Source organism: Clinocottus analis, unplaced genomic scaffold (genome assembly GCF_023055335.1).
Source record: "Clinocottus analis isolate CAN_PGR_092001 unplaced genomic scaffold, fCliAna1.0.p SCAF_15, whole genome shotgun sequence".
In the NCBI taxonomy this organism is placed as follows: Eukaryota; Metazoa; Chordata; class Actinopteri; order Perciformes; family Cottidae; genus Clinocottus; species Clinocottus analis.
In genome coordinates, this window is record NW_027175876.1 from 17,460,839 (window position 1) to 17,480,803 (window position 19,965).

At 48.2% G+C, this 19,965-nt stretch overlaps 1 protein-coding gene across 1 annotated transcript in view; it reads right to left on the reverse strand.

The window, feature by feature from the left end:
• Positions 1 to 1,331: 1,331 nt before the first annotated feature.
• emilin1a (elastin microfibril interfacer 1a) overlaps positions 1,332 to 19,965 on the reverse strand; it is a 23,001-nt gene continuing 4,367 nt past the window's right edge. The window contains exons 2-12 of the mRNA XM_068577024.1: positions 12,196 to 12,312; positions 9,541 to 9,746; positions 9,113 to 9,212; positions 8,732 to 8,840; positions 8,425 to 8,652; positions 6,202 to 7,479; positions 4,662 to 5,076; positions 4,221 to 4,346; positions 4,094 to 4,111; positions 3,869 to 4,003; positions 1,332 to 3,110 (exon numbers count right to left, since the gene is read on the reverse strand). Of these exons, the coding sequence (XP_068433125.1) occupies positions 2,782 to 3,110; positions 3,869 to 4,003; positions 4,094 to 4,111; positions 4,221 to 4,346; positions 4,662 to 5,076; positions 6,202 to 7,479; positions 8,425 to 8,652; positions 8,732 to 8,840; positions 9,113 to 9,212; positions 9,541 to 9,746; positions 12,196 to 12,312 (3,061 nt within the window). The 3' untranslated portion in view covers positions 1,332 to 2,781. The remainder of the gene's footprint in view (positions 3,111 to 3,868; positions 4,004 to 4,093; positions 4,112 to 4,220; positions 4,347 to 4,661; positions 5,077 to 6,201; positions 7,480 to 8,424; positions 8,653 to 8,731; positions 8,841 to 9,112; positions 9,213 to 9,540; positions 9,747 to 12,195; positions 12,313 to 19,965) is intronic.

Consider the following 19,965-nt stretch of genomic DNA (forward strand, 5'->3'; position numbering starts at 1 on the left):
TTGTGTCTCTATGTGTTTTACATAAGCAAAGTGTTGTGTCTCTATGTGTTTTACATAAGCAAAGTGTTGTCTCTTTATGTGTTTTACATAAGCAAAGTGCTGTGTCTCTATGTGTTTTACATAAGCAAAGTGCTGTGACTCTATGTGTTTTACTTATACAAAGTGCTGTGTCTCTATGTGTTTTACTTATACAAAGTGCTGTGTCTTTATGTGTTTTACAAAAGCAAAGTGTTGTGTCTTTATGTATTTTACATAACCAAAGTGTTGTGTCTCTATGTGTTTTACAAAAGCAAAGTGCTGTGTCTCTATGTGTTTTACTTATACAAAGTGCTGTGTCTCTATGTGTTTTATATAAGCAAAGTGCTGTGTCTATGTGTTTTACAAAAGCAAAGTGTTGTGTCTCTATGTATTTTACATAAGCAAAGTGTTGTGTCTCGATGTGTTTTACATAAGTCACATTATGGATCTCTGGAATGTTTTTTCACTTTGAATATCTGAACTAAAACTTGCGACTAAAATGTAATTGAAGATATGCAGAGACTTATTTTGATATTATGAAGAATGCATTTGAGGCCAATGTTCATTAGGACTATGAATAATAAAATGAAGGACCCCTACAATACAGATCCAGCCTTGTTGAAACAGCTGGCCATATGCAGGCGACATTTGCTCCATCCTATCATCCTCGCATCCCAAGTAGCCGAGGTAGAATTACCGCTTCTTTGCCCTTGACCGCCGGCGCGTAGATCCATTACATCGTCTCTGTCTGTGTGAGTGACAGTGGAAGGACTTGAGTGCAGAGAGGGTTTACAAAGAGACCTCTTGACGAGTAATGAATGTGTGAAGACAGCCAGGAATACTCTCTCTCAGGGTTCCCAGCAGCAACATGGCGGCGCTGAACACAGGGTGTCACTGCTGTGCAGCATAAGCAATGCCTCCTCAGCCATGCCATTCAGTCTTCAGCTGAAATGAACCCATGCAGGACTTGAGAGGGGTTTAAAGTAGGGCCAGGAATAGATAGTCCACCCAGCTGTGTGTATTTCTGAAAGCCAACAAAAAAGAAAGTGCCATATGAAATAAGTCTGAAACTTTTCTGTTTGAGGTTGCCTTTAATTGAATCTCACCACTGCATTTTATTTCTTAAACTGCACTGCAACTTTTACTCATTTTATTTAGCTTTTTTTCTTTTTTTTGGTACTGTTTTAATGTTTTCTGAACTGTTTTTAAATCTGCATTGAGTTTTGCATTTAATGGTTTTATGTGAAGCACTTTGAATCGCCTTGTTGTTGCGATGTGCTACAGGTAGGCGGGCTGACTAGTGTGTGAAAGCTGGCACGTACTTGCTTATTTAATCTGCAGAACATAATCCAGATAAAGGCGAGACTGTAAAACTTGGGTATCTGTATTTGAGGCACACACGTGGCAAAAAAAAACATACAAAACATTTACAATACCTGGCAAGGTGAAGTGGTAACTCTCTTATATATCTTATATGGGCGAAACCGCTGAAAAATATTTACATTCCTTCGAGGTTATACAATACATAGAAACATATAAAATTACATTCCCACACTGGAAAGGAAACATTTAAAACAAATCTGATGCATTGGGATCAAACCCTGATATGTTGATATTAATCCACGTATTGCTTCCATGTATTATGTCCATATGATACAGCACATGTCTGCTGCATCGTCTCTGCAGAAAAATTAAAAATGTTCCTTTTAAAATCCATTCAACAACACACACTTGATATCATGCTCACATTTTCTTCTGGAGTCATCTCAATAAGACTTCTAAAGGCAGGAAGTGTGTGTGTGTGTGTGTGTGTGTGTGTGTGTGTGTGTGTGTGTGTGTGTGTGTGTGTGTAAAGCGATGGGATTTGTAGCCTAGAGACAAAAGTTCAGCTTCATTATTTGTTATGGTTAGCTTTACACAAGAATTCCTCTGTAAGATAGAATGATAGGAACAGCTTCAGGACTTTAACTTCTTGATCCTCCACCAACGTTAGATGGCCCTTATTAGGACGGAGGGAGAAGAAGGAAAAGAAAGAAAGAAATCCTCATTCTTCTACTGGCCATCCTCCTGCTGCCCTCCTGTTTTCTGGGCATCGCTAATGTCCTAAAATGGTCTTATTGTTTTGCTGTTGTATGATTTACAAAATGCTGCGGTTTCTCTTTTGAACCGCCGGTGACTTCACTTGTGCATTTCCCGCTCAAGTACAGTGGTTTGGACTGCGTCCCCTACATCACTGTAACACAACAGGCATTCAAGCGTCATGTTTCTGGGAATTTGCTTGTGGTTGAAAATGAAACTGTGAGCGAGAAGGAAAGCGACTGCATTAGAAACACTGCAATAACCTCTCCACACTTGAAAACAGCAGACCCCAACATCCTTAATCTTTCATCATCAAAGTGTCCTCTCCTTCACACGAGAAAGACCCGAGGGCCATCTCCGTGTAATCTGTAAAGTATTCAAGTTTGTGGAACAGCACGGAATATGAAATTATAAGATAACCCTGCAGTGGCCTTTTCTTTTTATCAAGACAACACGTCATAGCATGAAAACACATTCGCGCAACTTCTTTTCCCTAAAGCTGTGAAACACACACACACAAAATGAGTGTGGTTGAAAAATACTTTGTTTTGATGTTGTTGTCCTTCCTTTTTAAAAAGCACATAGAGTCAAGTGTGAACTATTCTTCTCCTCGCTGAATAAATCCAGTCCGGTCGTTTCAGTCTCGGTGAGGCTGCGTCTCTTTTTCAGTCCAGTTTGAGACGTTTACAACGAGGCCGCGCTCTCGTACAGCAGCGTCCCGCTGAAGATGGTCAGCGGCTCCGAGGAGAACGCCAGTTTGCCGGTGACGAGGTCGATGCAGACCGTGTCCCCGGCCTGCATGGGCAGGATGACGTTGAAGACGGCCACGGCTCCGGGGATGTGCTTGGCCTCCGCCATGGGCTTCTCCAGGCCCTCGGGCTGGTACCCGGCCGAGTCCACCCGGGCCACGCCCCTGTTGGACTTGGACAACACCGCCTCGATCTTCATGTTCTTATGGCCCGTCAGGATGGCGCTGAAGAAGTACTTCCCACTCACTGGAGCTGTGAAATACCCTGAGGGATGACATGGTGGACTTAATGTTGTGTCAGAGCTTCCTGTTAGCTAAGTAACCTGGCGGCTCGCATGAGAAGGACAACTCATACAGCTATTTTAAAAGGTCATCCAACAGACACATGCCTGCAGACAGGGCCGTGCAGATAGCTTTGGTTTGATCCACCCTTGAGATGTCGCCTGATTCCTGTCAGCAGTACAATACAATGGAGGGGAGAGGAATTGTGTTTGTGGCGCTCACATCATTGACGTAGCCTGGCAGCGAAGAAATGAGTCCTAAAACCAGGAAATGAGTCCATATTTTAGCATTTCCGGTGTTCCCTTGTTTCAAAGTCAATGGTTTTTTGGTTAGATGCCTGAAATACAGTCTGTGGCTCAAGAGGTTTTAACGTTTTGTTCTACGCCCTTCACGGCCTCATGTGACCTTTAGGGTTCCTTTATCGCCCAACGTTAGTTTATTACTGCTGCCAAAAGTCCTAAAAGTGGTGTTAATTTAAAGCATCTTAAATGTTTGTTTGCTACAGAGATTATTATCTGCAAGAACCCAACATCTAACGTCCTATTTGCTTTTTGTTAAGAGAACCAGTGTGACGCTAAACTTAGCGGTTGGTACGTCATCCATGCACCTCACCGCTGAATTCAAGAGCTGGCAGTAGATTTCAGAGAGAAATATTGATAATACATTTCTAAATGGCCTTGATCTTCAGTAGTTTGGTTCATCTGACCCGGCTGTTCAAATACCAGCCGACCTGAAGCGCACCTGTTTTGGGATTGTAGACCTTGTTTTCGTTGACGAACACCTCGTTGAACACGATGGTCCCTGCGCTTCTCATCGGGCGGGTCAGCGCGGCGGAGAAGGAAAGGCGTGGCACGTGGGCGTCCGACCCAGCGAGACCTGATGGCGGAGACGGAGAGCAGGGTGAGTAATGAAGGAGGGATGGAACAGTAGTGCTTTCATCTGCTGCTTAGTAAAAACAACTCATACCCTGTTCGCCTCTGAGACCTGAGGAGTAAGATGAAAGAGAACTGTGATTAAAACGTATCAACGCTGCAGCTTGACAGCTTGTGAACCAGTAGATGTTGACTTGGGAGACCCAGCTTGTTGCCTTTACCTGGGGGTCCAGCTAGTCCCTGCTTGCCCTCCCTGCCCTGCGGTCCCACCCTCCCTTGGGGTCCGAGAGAACCCGGGGTTCCCCGCTCGCCTCTCTCTCCTCGGGGGCCCGTCACACCGGGTGGACCTGGGGGAGAAGCATATCTGATGAAACGTCACAGCTGGGAAAACAACGTCTCCAAGAAAAACACGTTCTGTCGGAGCAGAATTTGAAAGGCATGCACAGTAGGCCAAGAAAGCGAAGACATTTAACCCGGCGTTCCTTTCACCCTTGTGTTTACTAAAACTCCTCTTTCAGACAGATTGCAGACTTTGAAGGCTCTTTAAGTGAACTCTTCTAAGAAGGCATGTCTGGATTCTGTCTCTGGTCCGGTTGTGCCTCACCCTGACCCTGCCTCCCTTTGGACTGACCGCTATCTCTTGTCCAAAAGTCAAATCTCACCCATGAAGTCCTGCTCCATGAAACTGTGGAACTCCTCCGCCAGGTCCAGCACAGACGCGTTCAGTCTGCGCACGTCGGAGTGGACGTCCACCAGCTGGACGCTCTGGATGTCGTGGATGAGCTCCCCGTGAGACGTCACCGTGACATTGAGTCCATTGACGCAGGTCCAGAGCCCCGACACGTGATGCTCCAGGCCCGTCCTGATCCGCTCCAGGTCGTCGGAAAAGGAGTCCAGGCGCCCGCACACTCCCTCCAGCTTGGAGAGTCTTCTATCCAGGCCGTCGGCGGACCGCCGGCACTCACTGACCTCCGTCGCGTAGTTGCTCCTCAGTATTTGGAGGTCTTTGCCCACGTTGTCAAACTGGATCTTGGAGTCGTCGACGTGATCGGTCAGGTCCTTCTGCAGGACGTCCACCTGGTGGAGAGCAGGGGGACGCTCCGCATGAGTTTCTTTTGACAAAATTCTACTAAAAATATACTTCTCTCGGTCCTTGCTCCCATTTATTTTCATGCGGTATTTCACACACACAAAAATATGTAAGTGTGTTATCCGAGCGTGTCCGTCCAGAAGGTTTCCCCACTGCAACAATATTATGTGAAAACACTGTTGCCAAGATAACCACAAGGACCGTTTGATTGACGTTGAGTTGTTTTCAAAGTCGAGGAAGAAAAGTTTTGTTTTAGTAAAACAATCAGCGCAATGACCCTCGTCATAATCGTAGGCGTATGATCTAGTTTCAACCTGAGGGGCCGGTTCTACTGTAGGTGTGCATCAGTGTTTCCCAACCTGGGGGTTGCAAGACAAATCGAAGGGGTCACGAGACCAGGAACGAGGTGGGAAATCATATTGTGTTCAACAGATTCCATTTTTTTTTACGTTAGCCGCATTAGCTGTGAGGCTCAAGGCACAGCAGCTTCTTGTTGAGGTAAAGAGTGCGATACAGGAACTTCCTGGGTTGGCCTTTAGAAATGCGTCATCCCTGCAGCCCTCGATACCCGCTTAGCATCAGTACGTTAGCATTGTCATTGTGACGTGTTAGCATGCTGATGTTAGCATTTATCATGTTAGCACGCTGACGTTAGCTCAAAGCTCAACGCACTATGAAAGCAAATCTGACAAACGTTAGAATTTGAATTTAAGGATGAAAATTTTTAAAATACTGAATTATTTACCACGCTGCTAGCATGGCTGCAGTCCTTTAGTCTGGTTATTGTAAAATACCAAACACTTTTACCTCTTCAGATAGATACCATTGACCGTACCGATGTCACACCTTCAGTATTATTTCTGGAAGATTTGGGGGTTTTAGGCCCTTGAGGAGAGTTTATATTCTACTGTCAAAAGGCTAATTCTACTCACACTGAAGCTCCCTAGTATAAACCAAGATGGAAAACTTTATTACTCTGTTCAGACCAGATCCACTCCTTCTGTTCTTACCTTTCACAATAAAAGCCCTCGAAATATAAATGTTAACGAGTATTTTAGCGTGTGTCCAGGCCTTTTGGTGGCAGCCGCCTCATCCTCACCACACCATCTTACCTCAGAGATGATGTTGTCCTTGGTGTTGCTCAGATCGGTCAGCGTGTTCCCGTGTGTCTGCACAGTCCTCCCCAGCCCCTTCAGGGTGTCATTGATGGAGCTAAACGTGACCATGACCCCGGCCAGCTGTCCTTGGATGGACTTCAGATCCCCCCCTAATCTGCCGCTGTGGACGCCGTGACCGTCCAGGCGTTCCTTCAGGTCGTTCACGTCGACCTTACACTGTCCCGTGCACTCCTCCACGTCCTCTCTGAGCCGCCCGACCTCCTCTTGAAGGTCGGAGCACACCTGAGAGCAGGCCGACTCTCTCGAGTCGACCTTCCTCCGCAGATCCGTCAGCTCCGTCTGGCACTTGCCGAGGCCGCTCCTGGTGGAGTTGGCGAGAGCGCGCAGGTCGGCCTCCACGCTGCCGCAAATAGAACAGTCCTCCAGATCGCGGCCCAACGTTTCCACCTCCGTGACGATCCGGTTGAAATGCTCGCCGCTCTCCCCCGTCACGGCGATGATCTTTTTGAGGTCGTCCGTGAGGTTGATGACTCTGTCGACCAGCGAGTCCCCTGACACGGACAGGTCGTCCAGCTTGGTGTTGAACCGTTGGATGTCCTCGTGGTTGGCCACGACTCTCCACTCGAGGGTCTTCACCGTGTCGTCGGTCTTGCGTGCTTTCCCGTTGGGCCCGCAGGTCTGGTTGCACATGTTCTCGGTGGACACCAGCCTTCTGTCCAGGAAGGCCGTGATGTTCTCCAGCTGACCTAAACGCCGGCTGTGGTCGGTGACCGTGTCTCCGAGGACGGACACGTCCAGCTCCAGCTTGCCGATCTTGAAGCCGTGGTCGTCGAGGCGGCTGAGGACCATGTTGCGCAGCTGCGTGACGTCTCTCTGGACGCCGTCCTTCACGTTGTTCCCCGTGTTGGTGCACCGCTGCTCCGTCTTCCTCATCGTGCTATTCAGCTTCTTCTCCAGCTCTCTCAGCCTGCCGGTCAGCCTGTCCTCCGTCACTCGGCCCTTCCCCCCGCCCGTCCCGACCAGCTCCTTGTCCAGCCGGCCTTTCACGACGTCGCACTTGTTGGCCGTGGAGGTGACTCGGACCTCCAGGGTGGACATCTTCTTCTCCAGCTCGGTGACGGTGTTGCAGCAGGCCTGGGAGCGCTGGGTCTCGCTGCGAGAGAGGTCCAGGCTCTGCCTCAGGTGCTGGTCCATGGAGCTGATCAGCTTCTCCAGACCCTGGATGCGCTCCCTGTCCTCTTGCTGCTGGCGCCTCAGGTCCTCCACGCCAGCCTGGAGGGAACAGGGATGACGAGGACTGGAATTAAGCTGCTGCTGTAATCCTGTAATGTCTCCACTGAGGGATTAATAAAGGATAATCTTATCTCTTGTCTTAAAAAGCTTCATATGCCCCTCACTGAGCGTCAGGTGGAGTGAAGAGCTGCAGTTCGCGATCAGATAAGGAATTAGGTTTTTAGTTTTTTACTCTAAACTATGACTTTATTTGGCTTCTTCAATTTCAGTGAACAAGAAAACAATCGACTTGTGAGGCTTTCAAGATCAGAGACATCTTTAAAATCACTTCTCAAAACTTATCTTTTCAAAAAATCCTTTTACACATTTGAGCATTGTGTTGTTTGTTTTATCTTCATGTTGTCATTCGCTTAAAGTCTGAAATGTTTCAATCTGGGTTCAACATGTAAAACACTCTGTAACTTTGGTATTATTGTTATTATTATGCATATCACTTATGGACAGATTACTGACAATCCAGCTTTATTTACAGATCATATTTCAAAAACTCAAAATTAATGAATTAATTAATAAAATAAAGAAAGCATGTGCAGCAGTGGTATAACAATAAAAACATTACAAAATAAAATTTAAAAAAAACTACAGTGAAGCGAAAGCACGCAGAATGGAGTAAATATGTGTGTGAGTAAATGTCCTCTGCTTTTTCCTTTGATGTTGCTTTGTATTACTTTGTTTAAAATGTTGTGTGCTTTTCAACCAGCAACAGATTACTGAGAAGATGCAGAATGACTGTGAGCTCTGGTGGGAGGGAACACATGAACACATGAACACATGAACACATGAACACAGCGCAAACAAAAACTTATTGATCGTTTTTATGTTCAATGCTGCGACTCTTTCAAACTGCTGGAAAAAGGAAGAAGAGCACAACACGAGGTCCCACCAGGTGAGGCGTGTGATGTGTTATTACATCATGAGACTCACCTGGCATGAGGAGCAGGACAGAGACACCCTTCTCTCCAGCTCCGTCAGGATCTCCTCCTTCAGGGTGCTGAGCTGATTTCCTCCAGCTCCTCCTCCTCCAGCTCCTTCTCCTCTTCCTCCTCCTCTTTCTCCTCCTCCTCCTCCTCCTCCTCTGGCCTCTCCGTCCAGCTCGTTGCCTCCTCCGTTCACCAGGTGGTTGTTGATGTTCAGCAGAGTCTGGTCATGGACCTGAGCAGGGAACATGTGCACATGAGGTTAATGAAAAGTCGACCGTTTGCTTTTGAGCTCCATCAGGTTGTGTTTTTACCTGAGTCCGGTTGTAGAGATGGTCCAGCTTGGTCTGGATGCTGTTGATGGTTTCCTTCATGTGTGGCTGAGCTGAGTCAGCAGGGACAATAGCCCCATTCAGACCAGGTCTGAGAAGAAGAAGAAGAAGAAGAAGAAGAAGAAGAAGAAGAAGAAGAAGAAGAAGAAGAAGAAGAAGAAGAAGAAGAAGAAGGAGAAGCCTCAGGTTTCATTCATGAAACTAAATATGACATCATGAGGATGTGGGAGAAATTGTTGCAATGCTTAATCTGAGCGTAGCCTCCAAACTCTAATCTCTGTATTTATGGTGATAAACAAGCGTTCTCACTGAACTGGTCCAGAGATAAAAGGAGCATATGTACTGAAACGGGCGCTCACGTACAGCCGCTGGTTCAGGCCGTGGATGGAGGCCTGCATGCTGTGCAGGTCTTTGCTCAGACCGCGGACGGTTTCCTCCAGCTGCCGGATCCTCTCCCCGTCCCCTGGACACGGAGAAGGACCAGTTCCAATATGAAATGGAGGGACTGACGTTGCTTATTCAGCCGTGAACATATAATGTTTTATATTTTAGAGCTTGAACCCACGTTGTCAGGGGAGTTAAGGGGAGTCAGCGTATTACATGCTGTGTGTCATATAACTGTCCCTGGATCTGCTCAAAGTGCTGGTTCTGCTCTGCATATTGACGTGAAACGTAAGACACATTCATTCATTCATTCGTTCATTCATTCATGCTCCGGCCTGACAGGATGCACGTGAGAACATAAGTACATCTTGAGCATGTTCCTGTTTTTCCCAGAATGAATCCCTCACCGTCTCGGCCCCGCCCCGTCTGCCCGCCGCCTGCGTTCAGGCCCGTCTGCGTGACGCGGGGTCGCCCCGCCCCGGTCTGGGCGTCGCCGGTGACCTTCGGCCCGTCGTGGCAGTCCTCCCCGGAGTAACCGTGGCAACACTTCCACTCCATTTCCGTCACCATCTTGTACGCCACCTTGTACCTCGGCCTCCTGTAGGTCCGGTAGCTGAGGACGGAAACGGAAAGGTCAGGTAGGAAAGGACAGGTAGGAAAGGTCAGGTAGGTAAGGACAGGTAGGAAAGATCTGGTAGGAAAGGTCAGGTAGGAAAGATCTGGTAGGAAAGATCAGGTAGGAAAGGTCAAGTAGGAAAGGTCAGGTAGGAAAGATCCGGTAGGAAAGATCAGGTAGAAAAGATCAGGTAGAAAGGTCAAGTAGGAAAGATCAAGTAGGAAAGGTCAAGTAGGAAAGGTCAAGTAGGAAAGGTCAGGTAGGAAAGGTCAGGTAGGAAAGATCTGGTAGGAAAGATCAGGTAGGAAAGGACAGGTAGGTAAGGTCAGGAAGTCTGGTAAGAAAGATAAGGTAGGAAAGGTCAGGTAGAAAAGGTCAGGTCGGAAAGATCATGTAGGAAAGGTCAGGAAGTCTGGTAGGAAAGGTCAGGTAGGAAAGATCAAGTAGGAAAGGTCAAGTAGGAAAGATCAGGTAGGAAAGGTCAGGTAGGAAAGATCAAGTAGGAAAGGTCAAGTAGGAAAGGTCAAGTAGGAAAGATCAAGTAGGAAAGGTCAGGTAGGAAAGATCAGGTAGGAAAGGTTGTCGGGATGTTTCATCTGTTCTTGAAACTTAATGCAGACATGTTGAAAACCGTGGAACCAGTGTTGTCTCCAGATCTCTTTTTCTTTGTGTTTGAGTCGTCGTAAGAACCCCAAATTAATTCCAATACTTGTGTTTATTGTTTGTATTTGTTCAGCAAAGTCTTGTGAAAAAAATGTATATCTGAAAAAAACACTTTTAAAATATATTTTGATGGTAACTATGAACATCCAGCATGATATGATAAGAAAAAGCCTCTTGGAGCGTCAATAAGACACCTTTTTGAAAAGATTAGGACCTAAAGAATCAGAATCTGCAACATAAATCTCAATATAACAAAGACTTGTCCTGTTAGGAAGGAGTTTCAGTCAAAAAACTGTATTGTTTGGTTCAAAAATTAAAAAATATTACGTATTTTATGCCAAAAGATTGTCTAAATGGGGCATGCTGGGACTTAAAATGGGAGCGGGAGGATTTTCGCGCTCGGTTTTAGTCGACTAAACGTTATGAGCACATCTCTGGTAAATATAATACATATTCAAAGTGATGCTTTTGTTTGATTATTCGTAGAGGAAACTCATTTGAACAGAACGAATGAAGGAATCGATGAGTCACCGAGTCGAGCCAGTGTTAGCCGACTAAGAATTGTAAAAAGTCTTTTCTACCTTTGTGGCTGTGAAACATCCCCTCCTGTTCCTGGTGTTGAACTACCGCGTTAGCATGGCGGACCTCGTGCACCATCGTCACATTAGCACCATCAGTGGTTAGCATTTAGCCCAACGCAGCCTCACAGAGCAGCATTTCTGTGGCTGGTGATTTGTATCCAGACTACTTTAACGGTCAGATGGGGACACAGCGTGACCCCTTCAGGGACCCGTAACGGTCCCTGAACCCTGCGTTGAATACCACCACTGTGCACCGCTGCAGTTAACGTGCACTGAGGCTTCGGCTGTCTGGGAACAAGCTCCAAATCGCCTGCCGATGAGTGACGATGGGATTAAGAGCTCTTTGTAAACTACAGAATGTTATTCCTTCCCATTCTCCAAAACTGCATTCAGCCCGTACTAAATCTCAATCTGCCGCCCAGAGAGATGCAAAACAATGTGATGCTGTGTTTGGATAGCTTCATCCTTAATGTATCCCGTTACAGAAACAATGCAATAAATAGAGCTGAATTGGCCGGAAGTCTCACTAAAGATTTACGGCAGCGTCTCCTGTTAACAAGCTCCGACTCGCTCTCCTCCACGCCAACCCACAAACTCTTTGGCCTTTTTTTCTGCGCCGCGGTAAAGACTTCATCTTCCAGCCCGGCGCTCTGGGAGCGTGAGAAAAAGGGATACTGAAAGAGGGGAAAAAGAAGAAGAAGAAGAAGAAAAGACAGGAGGAGGGGTTGGAGAAGGGGTAAGAAAGGAGGAGTCGTAAAGAGAAAGTCGGAGGAGAGGAGGTTGTTTTTACAGGGAGGGGAGACCAGACTGCGGTGCTGGAAGCCCTGACGGCTTCATTCTTAGCATAGCCCAGATTTAGGGCCCGGGCCCCCGCGGCAGCACGGGGATCAGGTAGCCGGGCCCAGGGTCAGCCGGACTTCAAAAGAGGGGAAACATCGGGAGCGCTTGATTCATGTTGCCCTGCCAGCGGCCAACATTTGGAGGAGAAAATACTTCCATCCATCGCATCCAGAGTGAACGTGCTGCGATATTTGAAATGTTGGATGTGCTATCGGTCTGGAGAAGAGCTCAGCGGATCCCGTGTCCACAGACAGGAAACAGGGGGGAGAAGACAGGAAGTTGGGAGGAGCAGGACAGGATACAGATTAGAGCCCAGCGGACCGAGAGGGGGAATCAAAGGAGATGGGGATGCAGAGACTCACGCGACTCGGGGACACTGGCCCCAGGTGCAGCGCTGGTAGTCCGGCTTGATGTACGTCTCCACGCCGTCCTCCATCACGCAGCTCACGGTGCGCGTCACCACGTAGGCGCACCAGTTCCTGAGAGGAGCACAGGAAGCAGGAAGTGAGTCGCTGGAGTCGGGCGTTGACCCAGACGTAGCAGCGCTCTCACACTCTGTGTATACACGCTTTGTTTTCCAGGCTAACAGATGAAAGATTGGCACAAAATGCATTTATATGATAAACAGAAATCTGGACACTTGTTTGAGTTTCCAGATCAATATCTCAAACCTCAGGAACTGATTATTATTTTTCTGTGCAACGTTCAAGAGAAATTGTCCGCTGGTGAAAATGTCAGATCAGTTCAGGATAAGAGCACGATTTCAACAATGGATGCCATTGTGCGCCTTCCCACAGACACACACACACACACACACACACACACACACACACACACACACACACACACACACACACACACACACACACACACACACACACTCACACACACGCTGCATATCCACGAGAAAAAACTACCATTGGGGAGATATATTCCTCGTTGGAAAATCCAGACATGGAGCTGAAAAAGTGTCTGCGTAGATCATTACGATGAATCATTTGTAATAAATATAATGTGTGTGTGTGTGTGTGTGTGTGTGTGTGTGTGTGTGTGTGTGTGTGTGTGTGTGTGTGTGTGTATATATATATATATATATATATATATATATATATATATATAGTGAATAAACAACTTGAAAGTGCAGAATATACTTTCCTGACAATTTTTAGCATTAAAACTATATTTATGAGAATTTGAGAGAGTTGCAGCACTTGTTCAATAAAATGTTTGAATAGATTTATGGAGACAAAAGGACGACTACCTGAATCCTTTTGACCCTCTGGTTGTATAGAAGTCTATGCCTCATGTGTTAAAGCTGCATTCTCTCTCCTGACCACCAGAAGGGGGACTCCTCTGGTTGTATAGAAGTCTGTGCTTCATGTGTTAAAAGCTGCATTCTCTCCTGACCACCAGGGGGCAACTCCTCTGGTTGTATAGAAGTCTATGCTTCATCTGTTAAAGCTGCATTCTCTCTCCTGACCACCAGGGGGCGACTCCTGTGGTTGTATAGAAGTCTATGCTTCATGTGTTAAAGCTGCATTCTCTCTCCTGACCACCAGGGGGCGACTCCTCTGGTTGTATAGAAGTCTATGCTTCATGCTGCATTCTCTCTCCTGACCACCAGGGGGCGACTCCTCTGGTTGTATAGAAGTCTATGCTTCATGTGTTAAAGCTACATTCTCTCTCCTGACCACCAGAGGGCGACTCCTCTGGTTGTATAGAAGTCTATGCTTCATGTGCTAAAGCTGCATTCTCTCTCCTGACCACCAGGGGGCGACTCCTCTGGTTGTATAGAAGTCTATGCTTCATGTGTTAAAGCTGCATTCTCTCTCCTGACCACCAGGGGGCGACTCCTCAAACAGAGTCAAACAAACCATAAAGCAGGGGACGCTTTAGGGCGGGGCTACAAGATGATTGACAGGTCGCTACTTTTATTATACAGCCGTTTATGTCTCTCCTCCATATTCCAAATATAAACGTCCGTTTATTGGTGGCAAAAAAACAACATGGTGACCAAACTCAATAACATCAGCTCATCAACCAATGGAACGGAAGTAATGACACCGCTTTTTCCCGCATTATGTTTTCATTCTGAGTCCAGTAGTTTAAGAAAAAACATGTTATTGCGCAACGTGCAAAGGGCTTTGATCTCATGCAGAGTCCAGCCTGGATTCACACTCCTGTGTGAACTCACAGAAACACGGAGCAGCGTGAGCGTGGAGTTGGAGTCGTGTTTCCGACCACTTGGCGACTGTAAGGGGAATATTCACTCCCAGTTAAGTACTTTTCCCTCTTCTTCCACCTCCTGAGGGAAATATGTAGTTTACAGCCGCTGAGCGCTCCACCAAACGTCCTCCAGCTCAGAGCGACAGCCACAGAGGAGGCTCATGTGGTCCTCCTCCCGCCGACCTCCCTTCACCCTCAGATGTCTCTCTGGATGACAACGCAGACGTCCTTCAGCCGCTTTCCATCATCATTTTCATATTACCCAGAATCCCCCATCCCGATGGTTATTATGGCCAATTAGTGTCGCTCAGGTCCATGTGAGCGGAGCGATGAAGGCTGTTCGGTCAGGAGACGAGCGCACAAGGACTTCCTTCATGGAGAGCGTTCCTCCCTTTGGCTGGAAGGTCTGTCTCCATGTCTCCATGTCAACGTGTCGCCATGTCAACGGGTCTTCATGACTTCATGTCAACGTGTCTCCATGTCTTCATGACTCCATGTCTCCATGTCAACGTGTTTCCACGTCTTCATGTCAACGTGTCTCCATGTCAACGTGTCTCCATGTCAACGTGTCTCCATGTCAACGTGTCTTCATGTCTCCATGTCAACGTGTCTTCATGTCTCCATGTCAACATGTCTCCATGTCAACGTGTCTCCATGTCTTCATGTCAACGTGTCTTCATGTCAACGTGTCTCCATGTCAACGTGTCTCCATGTCAACTTGTCTCCATGTCAACGTGTCTCCATGTCTTCATGTCTCCATGTCAACGTGTCTCCATGTCTCCATGTCAACGTGTCTCCATGTCAACGTGTCTCCATGTCTCCATGTCAACTTGTCTCCATGTCAACGTGTCTCCATGTCTCCATGTCAACTTGTCTCCATGTCAACGTGTCTCCATGTCTTCATGTCTCCATGTCAACATGTCTCCATGTCAACGTGTCTTCATGTCTCCATGTCAACGTGTCTTCATGTCAACGTGTCTTCATGTCTTCATGTCTCCATGTCTCCATGTCAACATGTCAACATGTCTTCATGTCTTCATGTCTCCATGTCAACGTGTCTTCATGTCTCTGTGTCTCCATGTCTTCATGTCAACGTGTCTTCATGTCTCCATGTCTCCATGTCAACATGTCTTCATGTCTTCATGTCTTCTTGTCTCCATGTCAACGTGTCTTCATGTCTCTGTGTCTCCATAAAGATATATAATAATTCTTCCATTTCTTGTGACGTGTGTGAATGAACCTTTAACATTAATATAACAGATTAGTGCTTATGAATAACGTCACGTGTCTTTGTGTCTTTGTGTCTTTGTGTCTTTGTCGCGCTGCATGTGCTCCATGATGACGTCACGCTGAGCTGTCGGCCTCCAGGCCTTCACGTCGGCTTCGTGGAGCACGAAGGCCAAACCGCTGGTGCAGGACGCTCTCCCGGCACGTTGTTGCTGAGTCTGCATATTCGCAGGATGCCGTCGCTGCCATGAGCTGATTCCACGAGCATCTGGCTCCTCGTTCTGCTGGAAGCAGCCGGCGTCCCGAGAGCGGTGCGGTTCCTCACGGCGATGCGCGCGTTGAGGCGCGCTACGCTTTGATTCTGCGGCTGCAGTTCTGTGGTTTCTTTATGTTACGTGTAATATTCCAGCAGAGCTCGGAGCGCCGGTGACTCACTGGGGTTCACGCCGTGTGAGGGTTTGCCACCATATCTGTGGTTTCTTGTGTTTGGACTGGGAAGTCTCAGAGGATCGGGGGTCCGACGTCTCCATCAGGATGCACAGCATGTGAAGAAAGCGGCGGGGACGGCGGCGCTGGTTCAGACCCGTCCTGCCGGTCTGTCACCGGGCCGCCGGCTGCAGGTCACAGAGGAAGCACAGAGCTGCTCTCGCTGACGGAGAACAGCCGCGCTACGTAAATAAACCTTCGCCTTCTCCTTTTTCTTCTTTCTTTTTGCCACTGAGAAGACACAGATGTGAAAAGAAAGAAGACAAACACGCAGCCCCCCCCCTCCCTTAGTGTCATGAAACACTCACACACACACACACTCACACACACACTCCTCCCCCTCCCCTTCTCTTTCCATCCCTCCATCATGCAGCTCCTGCACCGACACATGAGAGCAGCCTTTCTATTTGTGGAGGATGACTAAAGTGTTGAGCGAGTGTGCTTGTGCTTCCAGGCGTCTGCTCTTCACTTTTTACATTTTTCATTAACATAAGTACGGGGAATTTTCTTCAAGAGTTTCAAGGGACACCTTGAAAACAAGATTTCAGCTCCAAACCGCTGGCTCTCCTCTTCTCTCCTCCTTCTCCTCCCTCTCCTCTCCTCTCCTCCTTCACCTCCCTCTTCTCTCCTCCTCCTCCTCCTCCTCCTCCCTCTCTCCTCCTCCTCTCCTCTCCTCTTCTCTCTAGAGCCAGAGTCGAGTCAGCATTCCAACAGTAATCCTATGAGGTTCCATTATTCCAGATGGCTCAGATGAAAGTCTACTAACTAGACTTGGCATCTTTTCCATGAGCGTGAAAAAGCAATTAGAAGCACACACACACACACACACACACACACACACACACACACACACACACACACACACACACACACGCACATGCGTCATTTAACAGACAAACACACTACACATTCACAAGCCAGACACACACGAACATAAGAGTGATTCTGAGGCTCCTGCGGTGTGACGGTGACAATACACAGCCTGACTTGGTTGGATGAGTTGACTTGGTTGGATGAGTTGACTTGGTTGGATGAGTTGACTTGGTTGGATGAGTTGACTTGGTTGGATGAGTTGACTTGGTGTTGGATGAGTTGACTTGGTTGGATGAGTTGACTTGGTTGGATGAGTTGACTCGGTGTTGGATGAGTTGACTTGGTTGGATGAGTTGACTTGGTGTTGGATGAGTTGACTTGGTGTTGGATGAGTTGACTTGGTGTTGGATGAGTTGACTTGGTTGGATGAGTTGACTCGGTGTTGGATGAGTTGACTTGGTTGGATGAGTTGACTTGGTGTTGGATGAGTAGACTTGGTGTTGGATCAGTTGACTTGGTTGGATGAGTTGACTTGGTTGGATGAGTTGACTTGGTGTTGGATGAGTTGACTTGGTTGGATGAGTTGACTTGGTTGGATGAGTTGACTTGGTGTTGGATGAGTTGACTTGGTTGGATGAGTTGACTTGGTTGGATGAGTTGACTTGGTGTTGGATGAGTTGACTTGGTTGGATGAGTTGACTTGGTTGGATGAGTTGACTTGGTGTTGGATGAGTTGACTTGGTGTTGGATGAGTTGACTTGGTTGGATGAGTTGACTTGGTGTTGGATGAGTTGACTTGGTTGGATGAGTTGACTTGGTGTTGGATGAGTTGACTTGGTTGGATGAGTTGACTTGGTTGGATGAGTTGACTTGGTGTTGGATGAGTTGACTTGGTGTTGGATGAGTTGACTTGGTTGGATGAGTTGACTTGGTTGAATGAGTCACACAATAGAGGGAAACTTGTGTTTGTATGGAGGCGTTCTGGTTGAATCGTACTCTAAACACGGACACGTGATCAAACACACTCCAGGAAACTGAAGACATGAAACTCGTTTCATCAGGTGACGAAAGCCTGTTTGGCGCCAAACTTTAGTTGACGCACACCCAGCCAGACACACAAACGAACAACACACTCACATGCATGTGAATTACATCCGGTAATTACCAGAAAACACACATTGTCCTCCAGGACACACACACACACACACTTTACAGCAGCGAGATGTCTTGTTGTTCATTGAGCTGTAACTCAGCGTCCTGCACCTGTGTGAGCAGCGCTTCGTCCCTGACGACGTCCTGCACCTGTGTGAGCAGCGCTTCGTCCCTCAGGACGTCCTGCACCTGTGTGAGCAGCGCTTCGTCCCTCAGGACGTCCTGCACCTGTGTGAGCAGCGCTTCGTCCCTCAGGACGTCCTGCACCTGTGTGAGCAGCGCTTCGTCCCTCAGGACGTCCTGCACCTGTGTGAGCAGCGCTTCGTCCCTCAGGACGTCCTGCACCTGTGTGAGCAGCGCTTCGTCCCTCAGGACGTCCTGCACCTGTGTGAACAGCGCTTCGTCCCTCAGGACGTCCTGCACCTGTGTGAGCAGCGCTTCGTCCCTCAGGACGTCCTGCACCTGTGTGAGCAGCGCTTCGTCCCTGAGGACGTCCTGCACCTGTGTGAGCAGCGCTTCGTCCCTCAGGACGTCCTGCACCTGTGTGAGCAGCGCTTCGTCCCTCAGGACGTCCTGCACCTGTGTGAACAGCGCTTCGTCCCCTGGACGTCCTGCACCTGTGTGAGCAGCGCTTCGTCCCCTGGACGTCCTGCACCTGTGTGAACAGCGCTTCGTCCCTCAGGACGTCCTGCACCTGTGTGAGCAGCGCTTCGTCCCTCAGGACGTCCTGCACCTGTGTGAGCAGCGCTTCGTCCCCTGGACGTCCTGATGAGACACTTCACAGCCGGCAGGAAGCCTGACGTCTTAACCCACGCGGGTCGGTTTGTGTAAAAACTGGAACAATGATTGACAAAAGTGACACGGGGAGCATGTGGGAGGAGGGAGGAATGAAAGAAAGGGGTAAGAAAATAGAGGACGGGGGAGGGAGCGGAGGTTTACTACGCAAACAAAGAAAGCACTTGGCGGCGCCTATTGTTGACGGATCTTTCATTTAGCTTGAAGGGGAAGGCTTTCCACAGCCTGAATGAGTGTGTGTGTGTGTGCGGAGGGGGGGGGGGGGGGTGCTTGACCTTTCGGGTCGCAGTTCAAACAGCGAGCCCCCCCCTCCTCCTCCTCCCTCCTCTCCTCCCCCCATCACCTCCCTCCTCCCCCCTCAGCGTCCTTGTAAAGGTACACCCCTTCACCGCCAGCAGACGACCTCGCGCACACTCCAGTGCACGGTGACAAACAAACACAAAGGCAAACACACACATTCCTCCGGCCTTGCTGCGCCATCACACACACACACACACACACACACACAAACACACAGACAGACAGACAGACAGACAGACGCACGCACACACTCACAATCACACTCACAGGTTGTTGTTTCTCTTGGACTGGCTCCAGCATGAGGCCGTGTGTAAACTCTGGTTGTTTAGGTCACTAGAGACACAGATCATGTGACCGACCGCTCTGGCTTCAGCGTTACAGCTCAAAGTCCTCTGTCCTCTATCCTCTGTCCTCTGTCCTCTGTCCACTGTCCTCTGTCCTCTGTCCTCTGTCCTCTGTCCTCTGTCCTCTGTCCTCTATCCTCTGTCCTCTGTCCCGCTTCAGGGCCGCAGGGTTTGCGGCTCACTTGAATTTTAACCATGTATGGAGGCATGTGCACTTTGCTGCACTTTGCTGCAATCACCAAAAAAAGCAGGGAGTATGTGTGCAGGTAGAGCTTCAGCCTGACGGCTCTGAGGTGTAAACAGCGAGGTCAGGTGGTTCTGGACCGTGTTGGGAACGGATCCAAGCCTCCGAAGCTTTCTGTACGTTTCTCTAAACAGGCTTTTCTTAAACAAAAAGCATGCTGGGAACTATGGTAATTACCTTACAATGGCTGTGACTGGAGAGCATCCCATTTCCCACATAGGCATTAGCATATTTAATGAGATTTGTTCGCTGCCATTATCATCAGAAAACCCTCTCAGAGGAAGTGAGTTTGGCTCTTCATCTGAAGCTCTGTCAAGACGAGGAGACTTAATGCTGCGTTTTGGTATTCTGTCACAACTGTAGTGAGCGTGGCCGCTTCACCATTTCACAGTGTATTTCTGGGAAATACATGGACTGTACTTGAGCTGAGCCTTTCTAGTCTTCCACCCACTCGAAGCTTCAACACGACACGTCATCATCCACTCACTCACTCACATGAGCAGGGGCTAACTAGCATGCATGCAACAGCATGCAGCAGAGCTACA